The sequence below is a fragment of the Phyllostomus discolor genome, chromosome 3, assembly GCF_004126475.2.
Source record: "Phyllostomus discolor isolate MPI-MPIP mPhyDis1 chromosome 3, mPhyDis1.pri.v3, whole genome shotgun sequence".
NCBI lineage: Eukaryota > Metazoa > Chordata > Mammalia > Chiroptera > Phyllostomidae > Phyllostomus > Phyllostomus discolor.
The window spans coordinates 199971721-199984795 of NC_040905.2; the positions used below are offsets into that span (position 1 = coordinate 199971721).

General features: G+C 52.0%; 1 protein-coding gene across 1 annotated transcript in view; it reads left to right on the plus strand.

Moving 5' to 3' along the window:
* PAPPA (pappalysin 1) overlaps positions 1-13075 on the plus strand; it is a 224107-nt gene that overhangs the window by 177362 nt on the left and 33670 nt on the right. Inside the window, exon 18 of the mRNA XM_028529324.2 lies at positions 7861-8008. Coding sequence (XP_028385125.1) covers positions 7861-8008 — 148 coding nt within the window. The remainder of the gene's footprint in view (positions 1-7860; positions 8009-13075) is intronic.

A 13075-nucleotide genomic window follows, 5' to 3' on the forward strand; every position in this document is an offset into this window, starting at 1 on the left:
TTTATTCTTGGCTACCAAATACCAGACACTGCCCAACCACCATCCTCACCTCCTCCAAGCACTTCCTGAGTCCTACCCATTCTCCCTCCAAGACATCTGAAGTCCTCATGTGTCTCCAGTGCCACCTCCCTAATCGAGGCCACCAAGCAACTTCCTGACCATCTCCCTGCTTCTAAGCCCTAGACTCTCTCTGCTGTAATGTCCACACTCCGGCCAGAGTGGTTCGTTTAGAGCATCAGTCAGTTCCCTTGCTGAAAGCCCTTGTGAGCCAGCATAAGATCCCAACTCCTCAGGGTGGCATTGAAGACCTTTCCCCTGTCCCCAGAGGATTGATCTCACCTCTGCAATCACTCACCTTTTCCAGCTGTATCCCTTCCTCCATGAACCCTTTCCTGATGTCCTTGTCACTGTTGAGCTCAGTGCCCTTCCTCAGGGCACTGCCCCCTGCACAGCACTGGACACAGAGCACTGAAATTCACTGTATGCCTTCTCCCTCTCCCCCACCCCAGCCCCTCCCCCTGTCCCAGGCTGTGAAATCCTTGACCACATCTTTAATCGTCCCTGTGTTTTCAGCTCTGGGGACAGTGCCAGGCACCTAGTAGGGGCTCAAGAAATGACAGGGCAGGGCAAAGAGCTGCAGTAAACACCCAGACCGATCTCCTCACTTTCCAGTTCAAAAAACTAAGATTCAGAGAAGCCACTCAGCCACCCAAGGTGACACAGCTGGGGTCCACGGAGTCAGAATCAGGGCCCAGGTCTCCCAGCTGTGGACAGACTGAATCCAACAGGCGGTACCTGAAAAGCCTTGGTAGTGTGCACTCATGGAAGTCTGTGTCCCTGAGCCATTCCCATCCTTGACAGCCAGGGAAGCTAGAGCCAGCGCTGGAACAAGCGGAGGCCGGAGATTACCACGGCCTCACACAGGCTGATCAACTTCCCTCGTACTCCCTTACATAAAACTGTTGCTAACAGTTACCCCGACTACTGAGCCAAATAATATTCTGGCCGTGGTCATGATATCAAACTGAAACCCAGCCTGCCTGGGGCTTGCCAAGTGCCTTTCATGGCCAGTTTGTATTTAAAGGAGAGGAAAATGCAAATGTATCAGACGACTGGAGCAGCTCTGTTTGGCAACCGGTGGAGAGGCGAGACGCAGAGGAGCGGGGTATTGCTCGTCGGCTCAAAGAATGAGGGAGCGCGTGCCAAATGGGCTCTTGATACAATTGATGTTTCTAGTTTGTACTGCAAATGAATTTCCTCTACCCTCAGACCAGGGGACTGAGAGCCAAAGCTAGTATTCACCTCAGATCCCCTCTTGCTGCCTGTAAACACGCAGAAACGTACAACCCGGAGCATCTTGAATCAAATAGCTTGTATGGAGCAGGGATTCTCTGCCTTCCAAGCAAGTCCCAGATCTGGCAGAGAGGACAGGGGCCGTGGCAGGGGAGGTGCACCTTCTGTCTCCCACCACCACTAAAAGCAAATTAACAAATAAAACCTCCGCTTTATTGATTCCTTGGGAGCCAGGATGATGCTGGCTCTGGTGTCTGAGTTCGAATCCTGGCTCCACCGCTGACTAGCGGGAAACCTTGGGCAAGTTTTTTTTAACTCTTTAAGCTTCAGTTTCCTCGTATATAAAGTGGGGGGAGGGTTGAGAATAATACCACCTACTTCATAGTTTGTGAGGATTAAATGAGGTGATGAAGCTAGTGCATGCCTCCAAGGACCCCCTGGGATTGTGCGGCACCCAGCCTGTGCCCCCATACACGGCAGCCCTGGGGAAGGCACAAATGAACTAGCCTGCCTCCAAGGTCACTTCCAGTGGGGATCATCCCCAGTGCTCCCTGTGGGCTCCTACAGAACCAAAACACAAAGGCAGTGGCTTGAAAGTTAGCCCCAGAAAGTCCGAGAAGGGGGCATCCATCCTGCATGAGGCTGGGGTGTGGGGAGGGAAGATCAGTATGAACCATAGGGAAACCAGACCTCTTGCTCAAATAAACCTGCAGAACATATACTCTCTCTAGACCACAGTGGGCAAACACAAGGCCTGTAGGCTGAATCCGGCCCTCTACCTTGTTTTATCCAGCCCAGCACCTTGTTTCTATCTGGCGGCAGCACCAAGCTCTCGCTTAACTATTAAGGAGTAGTTACATGTATACAGTCCTAAAATTACACTGGGCCCTTTGAAGGCAACCGTGAGGCTGATGTGGCTCCTGGGGAAAATGAGTCTGACACCCCTGCTCTGGACTATGGCTGCCTGCTAGAACTTGGTAGGTTGATAACATGTTCCACATCTGTGCTACACAGTATGGTGGCCAATTAGCCACCATGTGGCTGCGGAGCACTTAAAATGTGGCTAGAGTGAGCACCAAAATATGACATTTTATGCAGTTTTAAGTAGCTTGAATTTAAATGCCAACAGCCACACTTGTATAGTGGCTACCCTGTTGGACAGTTCAACTCTAGAATTTATAGCATTATCCTTGTAAATGGAGACAAAGAACTTGAATAAGAACAGCTTTTTTTATTTGTAGGTGTTTCCCGAAAGCCAGACTGGTGTGGCAGACTTTCTCTTATTTTGACAATTCACTGTAAACCTTTGGAAAAGAAACAATATGCCCATTTTACAGATGAGGAAGGAAGGTTCAGGAGGCTAAGTGCTTGCCCACGGTTGCAAGTTAGTGGGCAGTGGGAACCAATGCACAGCCCTGTGCCTCCCACTGCGTTTCCAGGACAGGCTGGCAGCAGAGGCAGGGTTCATCCGTAGGTGACTGGGGAGAAGTGCTAATTGTCTCAGCATTGATCCAGCTCAGATGCTTCTGAGCTGTCCGAGGTGATAATTCAGTCTCAGTGCTTGTCAGAAGTACTGTGGGGGCTTATGGGGAGTGGGCCATCTCGGGATGGGGACAGGGTCGGTGTGAGATGCATGCACAGAGGCTGCAGCAGGAGAGGAAAAGGCTGAAGGTGCTTTGTGCATGAAGCCAGGCACTGAATAGTGGGTTTCAGCACCTCAACAGGAGCAAGAGAGGGAAGGTGGGAGTGGAATCAATATGCACTCCGTTCCTTACATGGATCGCAGAGGGTGGCTGTAAAAGCCTTTCTGCCACTGGTGGCATGCAGCTGGTCCTGCCTTTATGGGTTCTGCTGTGCACACAGTATAGCTCTCATATACAAGGCCTCTGCAAGCAGGGGCCGTGTCCAGCTCCAAGGTCAGCAAGCACTTGCCCAAGCACCCAGGGCTTCCTAGAGGAAGTCAGAAATATCACAGACTCGTGTGGTGTTAGCAGTGGGCAGGGTCTCAGAGATCTGCCGGTATAAGTGGTACCACTGGAGCCCAAAGAGGGGAAGGGACTTACCCCAAGGCACACAGCAAGGTACCAGCAGCTTTTAACTAACTCGGCACACAAGCCACATTTTTCTACTCACTCTGTACCTAACTTGGAGGAAGCACATGCATGTGAGGGCATGGACTGGGAACAGAGGCAAATAATTAACAACAGCTGCGATTTGTTGGGTATTTACTCAAGCCAGTTACTGGGCTGAGTACTTTACAGAGACGACTTTGTTTAAGCCCTACAGCGGCTGGTGTTACTGTCCCATTTTACAGATGAGGAAGCTGTGGTTGAGTGAGGTCAGGAGGTTTGTCCCACGTTATACAGCTTGGGTGTGATAGAACTGGGGTTGCTGTCCTCGGGTCAGGCTGCCTCTAGAGCTCAGCTAGGTAAATCCTGCACCACACCTCCTGGTCCTGCCTTGCCCTGATGTGGCCTCATTTCTCTCTGTCGTTACTTTGTTCATCTCTATTTCTACTAATGTAGGAGAAGTCTAACTCTCTGTCTCCCCTCGGCTCCTCTCCCCTCCCCCATATCTCTCAAACGTCCGTGGTGGCTGGGTTGATTCTGAAGGACCCTCAGAGAAAGTACGCAGAGTGGCTAAGAGCCTTCGCTGATTCTGAAAAACCCCGATGTGTGTGTGTTAAGCTCCGATGCTTCCCCATGAGCTAACTCACACGACCTTCACAGTGACTCTCAGGTAGTGGACACCATGCTTGTGGAACAGTTGAGGAAACTGAGGCACAGAAGAGAAGTTAAGGGACATGGGGAGGATGTTGTAGAGAAGAGGTTTGGCCCTAGGCAGTTTGGCTTAAGCCCATACATACTCCTAACCATTACACTGGCATCATTTCAAAACTTACTTTTTCACCTTCTAGCTGAGTCTTAGTTTCCAAATTTGTAAAAGAGACATAATTTCTACTTGACTACATTGTTAAAAGGATTCTTTAAAAGATTTTATTTCTTTATTTTTAGAGAGAGGGGAAGGGAGAGAGGGAGAGAAACATCAATCTGTGGTTGCCTCTCGTGTGCCCCCTACTGGGGACCTGGCCTGAAACCCAGGCATGTGCCCTGACTGGGAATCGAACTGGAGACCCTTTGTTTTGAAATCCAGTGCTCAATCCACTGAGCCATACCAGCTGGGGCTGTTAAAAGGATTTTCAAGTCTGTGGAAAGCACCTGGCACACAATAGATATTTCATTATGTGATTATTATAAGCCTTCAGGTCATTGTAGACCTGTGTAGCTAAAGAGAGTTCGAGAGAGCACAATAAACTTTTTTTGCAGACAGATGCCGAGGCCCAGAGAGGCACACTGTTTTGCTGAGGGATGCTCAGCCCTCTTGTTGAAGATTTCACCTCATGGTGCAAAGTTGTGCCTTCAGAGCCAGGTACACCAGCGGGCTCCCTGCCAGCAGTCTCTGAGCTTTCCAGATAGGATGCTCAATGTCAGGTCTTCTGTGACCCAACTAGATTCAACATCAAGGATCTACTCTGAGAATCTTCAGCAGGTGGTAGGCAAGCCCCGAGTGCGCCAAGATCTAGTCCTGAAGGAGGGTTTGAAAGCTCAGAGAGGCTCCAGAAAGTCTGCTGTGCAGAGAGCACAGCAGAGGGGTGGCGGTGGGGAGCAAGAGAAGCATGCCGGTGAGGCAGACAAACCACGAGACTAGGAGGAAGGCCATGCACCGAGCAAGAGATGGGGCTGGACGTGATGTCTGGGTTCCACCAAGGGAGCCTGACAGCTGGCCTGGGAACAGGCCTTGTGTGGGAGGGTAAGGCAGCTTAGCAAAAGCAGTCTTTAAAGCAGGTTGAGTCAAAAGCACAAAGTTCCAGAGGAGCTGGGCAGGACAGGGAGAGAGACTGGAGGTAGCAAGATCAGTGCCTTCCTGCTCCCACCTTTTATGGTGGAGCCTTCCCAGTTTGAAATTCCCCGGGCAGATTCCAGCTAGTTCTAATATATTCTCTGCTGCAAAGCAAGCTCCCCAGCCAGCTCTGGCCCCCTTCGTGCTGAGATCTGCAGCCCTTCAGGGGCTGGAGGCCAAATGCATCATAGCTTCGGGCCAAGGCTACAGGAAATTGGGGTCAATTTCCTACTCCCCTGGGGGCCCAGCAGAATCATGGGGCCTGGGGCTCTGGGAGGGAGAGTTGGGGTTCTCTGAAGCCACATGAAGCCTCTTAAACTTTCCCTGAGCTCACACAGGACATCTCAGGGTGGACGCTGAAGTCACCCTGCGGCTGCGTGCTCAGAATGGGTCATCCTTCACTCATGGACACAGAGGTTTCCGCTGCCATTGGTGACTCTGGAGAGGCCCAGAGAGGGGCCCTCTTTCTTTTCGGAATCCTGTCTCCTTGCAGCTGTTTTCTCAGACCAAAGCTTCAGCCTGCCTCAGGCCTTTCAAGGAGTTTATTCATTTCCTCGTGCATGCAATCATTCATTCATCCCCTTGTGCATGCAATCATTCATTCATTCCCTCATCTACTCTCTTCATTTACTCACCTATTCCTTTATTTCCTCACCCATGCATTCATTTATCTTTATTTATTAACCAAATGCATTCCATGTCTCTCTACCTATTTATCTCACCTTTTGTTAAACAAATAGTTCTTAAGTGAATAAGAATATCTATTGAATGATGGGTGAATGAATGGAGTGGCCAGAACCTATTTGACATTGCAGAAGGCCCCGAGGCTATGTAACAGGGCACCTACTTGAATAGGGAGCCTTCCTGGGCCCTGAGGAGCTCATCCTCTAGGTGGAAACAGATGATCCAAAGAGGCAACACCTGTCAGAGACCTTAAGGTAGTGCACTCTGCAGAGTTGGGGCTCTCTGAGGACAGGATGGCTTGTGCCAGGTGATAATATATGTGGGCGGGGCCAGGGGTAGGAAGCAGCAGACAGAAGGAGCAGTGAGCACCACAGAAGCAGGGCTGAGTGAACCAGCTTATACTGCATTTGAGAATGCAGGCGATTTAAACGGAAGTGAAGGTTGGTGCTGATGCTGTAGGGAGCAGGAAGCAGGAGAATGAGATGGAGTTAAGGCTCAGGGGTGAGGGGGAGGGACCCTGGGGGCCAGACACAGGGGTTTCAATGGAAGCTGAGGGGCATGCCAGCCATTCTACAGATTGTTGCACTTGTGGAGTATGGTCAGCTCCCCTGGCCTCATGCACTTTCTCTCCTTACCACAAGCTTGAAAGAAGGAGAGAATAAACAGCTTGTTCTCAGGTAGATGGATGCCTTATGCAGAAGCTCCCATGGTTCTCCATTCCCAAGGGGTAGAATCCAAATGTAAGCTGGCCCCACACCTTGTTGGTCTTACCAGCTTAGCCTCCCCTGTTTGTTCCCTTGGGTCACAAGACTGATGGGGTTTGGAGACTGTCTGCTGCTTACTGTACTTCCTTGCATTTGCACATGCCCTTTGGCCTTCTAGAAATGTCCTTCCGTCCCTATTCTACCTAGGATTTTATGCGTCCTTGAAAACTCCTTTCTGTACATCACTCCCTCTGTGAAGCTTCCCTGCTCTCCCCTGGTGGCTGTCCCCGTGTACTCACAGTGCCATCACTGAGCACACTTGCACTGACGTGGCTGGCTGCTCCCACGACTGTCTTTCCCCCGGCTGTGTCCTGGCTCATTGGGACAGATACCGGCTTACTTTCCTTTTGAACTCCACAGAGCTGGGCACAGAATGGGCACCAAGAAATGGTCCTTGAATTCAGAGGCAGACCTGAGATTTCCACAGAGCTGGGCTCCCATTAGGACCTTAGACACTGGAAGGGGATTTGCAGAAAGGGCCGGGTCTGCGGGCTGCACTTGTCTGCCACGTTGCAGGAGACTGAGGAACTGGGCATTGCTTACTTGGGAGAATTGAGGCACAGAGAGAAGTGTCCCCACACCACCCTCTTGGTGCCATTATTAATGGAATGGGATGGGATGGAATAGGATGGGGTAGGATGGAATGATGCCGAAGAAAGGAAGGGAAGGGCAGGAGAGAAAGGAAATGCTGGGGAGGAGAAAGCTTCTCAGCCAGGCCCAGGTTGCTGAGTTAGCACAGGGCAGAGGCCTGGCCTGGCGTGCGTTCTCACTGGCTGACAGGAAGCAAGCTCTGGTGTGTACCTGCCTCCTCACAAACAGCCGCAGGACCCGTGCTCTCATTCACTGCACGAGCTGGAGTGCATTGGGGTCCCTACCTCCTCTGTTAGAAAAACCAACCAACAAAACTAATCCCCCTGATTGAAATCTCTGAAAGAACACTAAGCTAGGACTTAGGGAACCTGGGAGTTAGGCTCTCTGGGGAGCTTTGAGCCAGTTTCTTCCCACACTGAGTCCCTCCCCAGATTCCCCATCTGTAAAGTGGACATAATACCAGTGCCTCTGTTTTAGGGTGATTGGGTTTCCACTGGTGTTAAGAAATTGTTTTGCAATGCTTTCAGAACACTGGGGAGATGAGAAATGGTTTTCTTTGAATTTTGAGAAGCTGAGATTGAGGGTGGGGGGCATCTCCTGGTCCTGACTGTGTTTCTGTGGTGTTCAGGGACGTGGGAGCAACGTCATCCACTGCCGGAAAGATGGCACCTGGAGTGGCTCCTTCCATGTCTGCCCGGAGATGCAAGGCCAGTGCTCGGTCCCGAGCCCGCTCAACAGCAACCTCAAACTGCTGTGTCCCGAAGGCTATGCCATAGGTATGATGAGTGCATGGGGTCCATGTGGGAGGGGCAGGACCTTCCAGGGACCCAGGGCTAGGGCCTGGCTGGGTAGTTGGGAATCCCGACCGTGTGAGGCCCTGTGGGAGGCACCAGGGAAATGGAGATGGATGGGACCAGACTTCTGCCTTCCAGAGAAAGTCAAGGGCACGGATGTTGTCGAAGCAGTGGGGGTGGGGCTGAGTGTACACAGTCACGCTGGAGCCCAGAACAGCTGATCCGTGCTCCAGGGGACACAAAAAAGGCCTCTCAGAGGAAGGGACACTTACACAGGGATTTCAAAGAGCTTCTTGGGCAAGAAATGATATTCCAGACAAAAAGAACCAGGTGGCAGGGGGAGGGAGACAAGAAAGCAATAGTGGTACAGTGTGGCTGCCTTTAGTATTCATCGTAAAATTTGCATAACACTAATCATTCCTGAGGACCTACTGTGGGTGTGGCCCCTCATCAAGCACTTTAAAGGCATTGTATCTCATCCTCTCAATGACCTTCAACCATGGAGAACACAGACTTGAAGGGATAACAGGACATGCTCCAAAGCCTGAGTTCTCAGTTGCCTCCAAAATGAGGATAAATAAATAGCAGTTTCAAAATGCCATCTGTGTGGTGATAGGCCAGTTTGCAAAATGCTCACAGTGAGGGGAGACAAGCTGGGGTTCGATGCCAGGGGTTTGCCTGGTGGAAACCCAGAGCCTGGACAGACGCATTCATCACAGGCTCCGAGGCTTTCTGGGGAACTGGGCATGCATTGAGTCTAACCTCAGCCGAGGACAGTGGTGCTGACCTTTGGGGCTGATTCCCTAATTGACCATGATGAAAAGCCCAGGGAATTGAATGTCCTTTCTCGTGGCCAGCGTGATTTATGGGACAATCACCAGGCATGTCTGGAGCAGAAGGTTATCTGTGCACACACTCACTCCCAGGCACACAGAGCCAACGTGTTCTGCACCCAGCAAAATGAGTTTCCACCTCCTGTGCAGACGCGAGGCCCATGGTTGGAGCGTGGTGGTGGGTGGGGCCTCACCACTCCTCTAGGAGGTGGAAACACACGGCCTCAGAGCACAGAAGTTCTTCACCTAAACTTCGAGTAGAAATCAGCGCTCCCCCTGGCCCTTAGCCCAGAGGATCTGCTCCTCCTGCGAGGGTCAGGAAACGCCCTAGTGCACGGTGCCCTCTGTGATGGTTCAGAAGGTGCTTTAAGATCCTGCAGAGCCACCAGTTCGAAGGACCCTGACAGCAGGGTTGCAGAGGGCTGGGATCTCATAGGGCCCACCAATACAGACTTTCTAGAAGGCTGGGGCAACAGGTGCAGCAGCAGCAAGTCCATTGGCTGCTCCTTCCCGAGGCCAGAGTTTCTCTCCATCATCACTGATGGGTGCGCATGGCTCTGGGCATGTACGTCTGTGATGGGGCCCCTGCCCCCAACCTAGGCAGGACGCGCAGCGGAACATCCAGTCGCACTCACGACTGGCTTTAAGCAGCCCTGGCAGAAAAACACTGATGAGCTTACTTCTATTTTTAAAAACCTATGGAAACAGACTTCCTTTATGTCTACACCCACTGACACATTCAAGCAGATTCACACACTCATCCATAAACACCAGCACAAATGCTTAATAATGAAACGTAGACCCAGACACACATCATTCAGCAAGCTCATGCCTAGCATGCACGCAGCAGCCAAATGCTACACAAACACATCAGCCACACAAACACATCAGCCACACAAACACATGCACACATGGCTACGCACAGCACACACTCCCATGTGGCACATGACTGCCCATGCGTCACGGGCACAGACACATCTTACGCCCCAAGACATGTCAAACACGCAGAAAGATGGACAAAAGGCAAACATAGCTCACACGTGTGCACAAATACATCCTGCGCCCACTTTGTACACGCACCGCATTCCCACGTCCCAACCACACTCAGGGGAGCCATCCTACCTGGCTCTAGAGGTGGGCAGAGGTGTGGCAGTACATGCCTTTACCCCCTGGGCTTCTTCATGGTCAAAGCAGGAAGGGAAAGAAGTCTGTACGGCACTGGAACCTGGGTCTCCTTCCCCTCCCCTGCTACTCTTGCTCACGCTGCCATATAGACACCCCGTTTATGAATACGGTAATCCAGGCTGGGGCATGTGGCGGAGCTCAGAGAGAAAAAGCAACTGGGGACACTGAGGGAGAAGGAAAAGGAGAAGCAGGTTTCCCTTTGGACTCTCAGCTCCCTCTCTCTCACCTCCAAAGGCGGCAGGGACGTCCCTTCCAGGCTGAGTCCCTCCCTGGGGAGGGTCCCCCTCACCAAGAGGAGGGACATGCTCAAAGCCCTCGTAAACAGGGGCAAAGTATGTGTTGGTATGCGTTGGACTTGGGGGGGGCGGTGCTGGAGGGCATATCTGGGCCACCCAGAGCAGCTCCTTTGGGCCCCTCCCCAACAGGACAGGGAGGCTTCTGGGGCAGCTAGGAGCCCTTAGGCAGCAACTGCCACCAGCTGCCACCAACGATGCCACCCTCCCTGCTCCTGGAGAAGGCGAGGCGGGTGGGGGCCTGGTGAGATCACTTTTCTGTAATGATGCCAATTAGGGCTCATCTATCACAACACAGCCGCCTGGTCCCGAAGCCCAGAGCTCCTCGGGGATTGGGGGAGGGGCACAGAGACAGGAGTGAAGACAGGGCTGCTGCTGAAGGCAGCCACGGCCTCCTGCATTGACCAGACTTTTCCCTTTCTCTCCCCTCTTGGCATCATTCAGCTTTTGTCTGTTTCTCGGAGGCTACCTCTTCTTTTTTCAGAATCATTTTATCATTGCTCCCTAAAACTCCCTTCAAACGGCCTCATGACAAACACCCGGCACTGCGTTGCCCCCACTGCTTAGCGAATTTCCCCCTTTATTCTCATCATTCATCTTGGTCTTTTTGTGCCTGCCCCGCTTCTTCGTCCTCCTCTGCCCCTTCACCCACCCCGTCCCCTCCCACTGCTGGCTTCCCTTCTCTTCCTCCGTGAGGCTCCATCACAGCCCTCGCTGGGCCGGGAAGGCAGAGATCCAGGGTTCTAATCCATGGCCTCCTACTTGCCTGCTCTGGAACCTGAGCTGTGGGCCCAGAGCTCTGTCACCCGTGAGAGAGGTGTGATGGCACCTGTCTCACTGGGCTAGATTTGCAGGACAATGCCCAACATATGGAAACCACCGGGCAAGCCAGGAATCTCCCCGTTCTGGGCCCAGTGTCTGTGCTTAAAGCGAAGAAGTTCTAGACACGTCCTGCACCTGCCACTCTCCCTCCCCCTCTCCAGTCCAGGCGAGCCTCCGAGGCTGAGGAGGATGGCAGGCTGGCAATAGGAAGGACCCTGGGCATGCATGATAAGTGTGTGTGTGTGTGTGTGTGTGTGTACAAGTACATAAGTATGTGTATATGTGTGTATATATAAAAAATGGGGCAAAAAGTAGGCTCTCAGTTGTAATACAGCCTTTATTCTTGTGTTATTATTTATTAATTATTATATCATCTTCCATAGGAACAACTGCAAACCTACTTTTGCCCCACCCTGGACAGACACACATGTACACATCCATATACACACACATTTGGAAAGGAGTATTGAGAATGGCTCATAAAATAAAACTCTTTTTTTTAAGATTTTTATTTATGTATTTTTTAGAGAAGGAAGAGAGAGAGAGAGAGAGAGCGAGAGAGGGAGAAACATCAATGTTCGGTTGCTGGGGGCTGTGGCCTGCAACCCAGGCATGTGCCCTGACTGGGAATCGAACCTGCGACACTTTGGTTCACAGCCCATGCTCAATCCACTGAGCTACGCCAGCCAGGGCCATAAAATGCTTTTTTATAAAAAAAAGAGTCATCCGTCTCTCATGAGCCACTCAGTGTGCAAGGGTGGTTTCAGCACTAGGGCGAGTCAGTGACCGCCCCAGGGCTGTAGTCAGATTCCGACCCCTCGGTGCTTTACCCACATGAATAAGCACCTTCTGCCGTCCTGGGGACATCTCACGGACGGGACTGATGTTTCAGGAGACTTCGGAATGTGTGATGTCAGGGCAGAGAATGAATGAGCCAGCTTACAGTCAGCTTGCCAACCCACAGCTCGAAAGTGAACTGTCTTCAAGGAGAAACCCCTGGACCGAGGGCTCTGTGTACTAGCCCTGTCCCCACTGGTCATGCACGCCTTCATCGGCTTATTACCCGATTCATTTTTGCAGTTCTTTGTATTACTCTCTATGCAGTCATTGATTCATTTACTCTTCCATTTTCATACTTACTTCCTCCTTCGTAAGGTACCTCAATGCCTATCCCTTATTCACAGCTTGTGTTGTTCATTCATTCACTCTTTTCCTCCCCTTCCATGCACTCACTCACTCAACATCTCTTTCATTCAGCTCACAAATACTGAGTGCTTGCCATCGGCTATGTGCAGTGCCAGGCTCTGGGCACAAAATGGGGACCACAGAGGGTGCTGACCTCATGGAGTTTACAGGGCAGCGGGGAAGAGAGCTGTTGCTAAAATGTAACAGTCACCAAACCCATGGGAAGGCGTAATGTGCCAAATTTGTCATGGGTGCCCATGAGCAGGGGGGTTCGGCCTGTCAGCAAAGCATGGAGGTCTTTAAGCAGGACTGAAGGGTCACTAGTAATGCACACGTTGAAGAAGAGTGGGAAAGGTCTGGAAGGCCCAGGTGAGGAAATGAATGCACGCTCTGTGCCGAGAGAAAGCCCGGGGCTGAGAAGCTGGAGTTGCATGCATGTGACCCCCATTCACTGGCTGGCGCTCACTGATCAGTCGCTGTGTGTCGGGCACCAGGTTAGGCCCAGGGGGGAAGCCACCTCACCCCTGCCCTGCCGGGGCAGCACGGAACTGGGGAAAGGAGGCACCAGGCGGCCGGGACCGCACTGCAGTGAGACTCACCAGTGCTGAACACCGCCCTGCCTCAGCTGCACACAGCAGGGCAGGTTTCCTGGAGGATTTGAGCCGGGCCTCATAGCCAGTGGCACTTGCCTGTCAGAGGGCAGAGGGCGGGATGGCTCAGGAGGAGAGCAC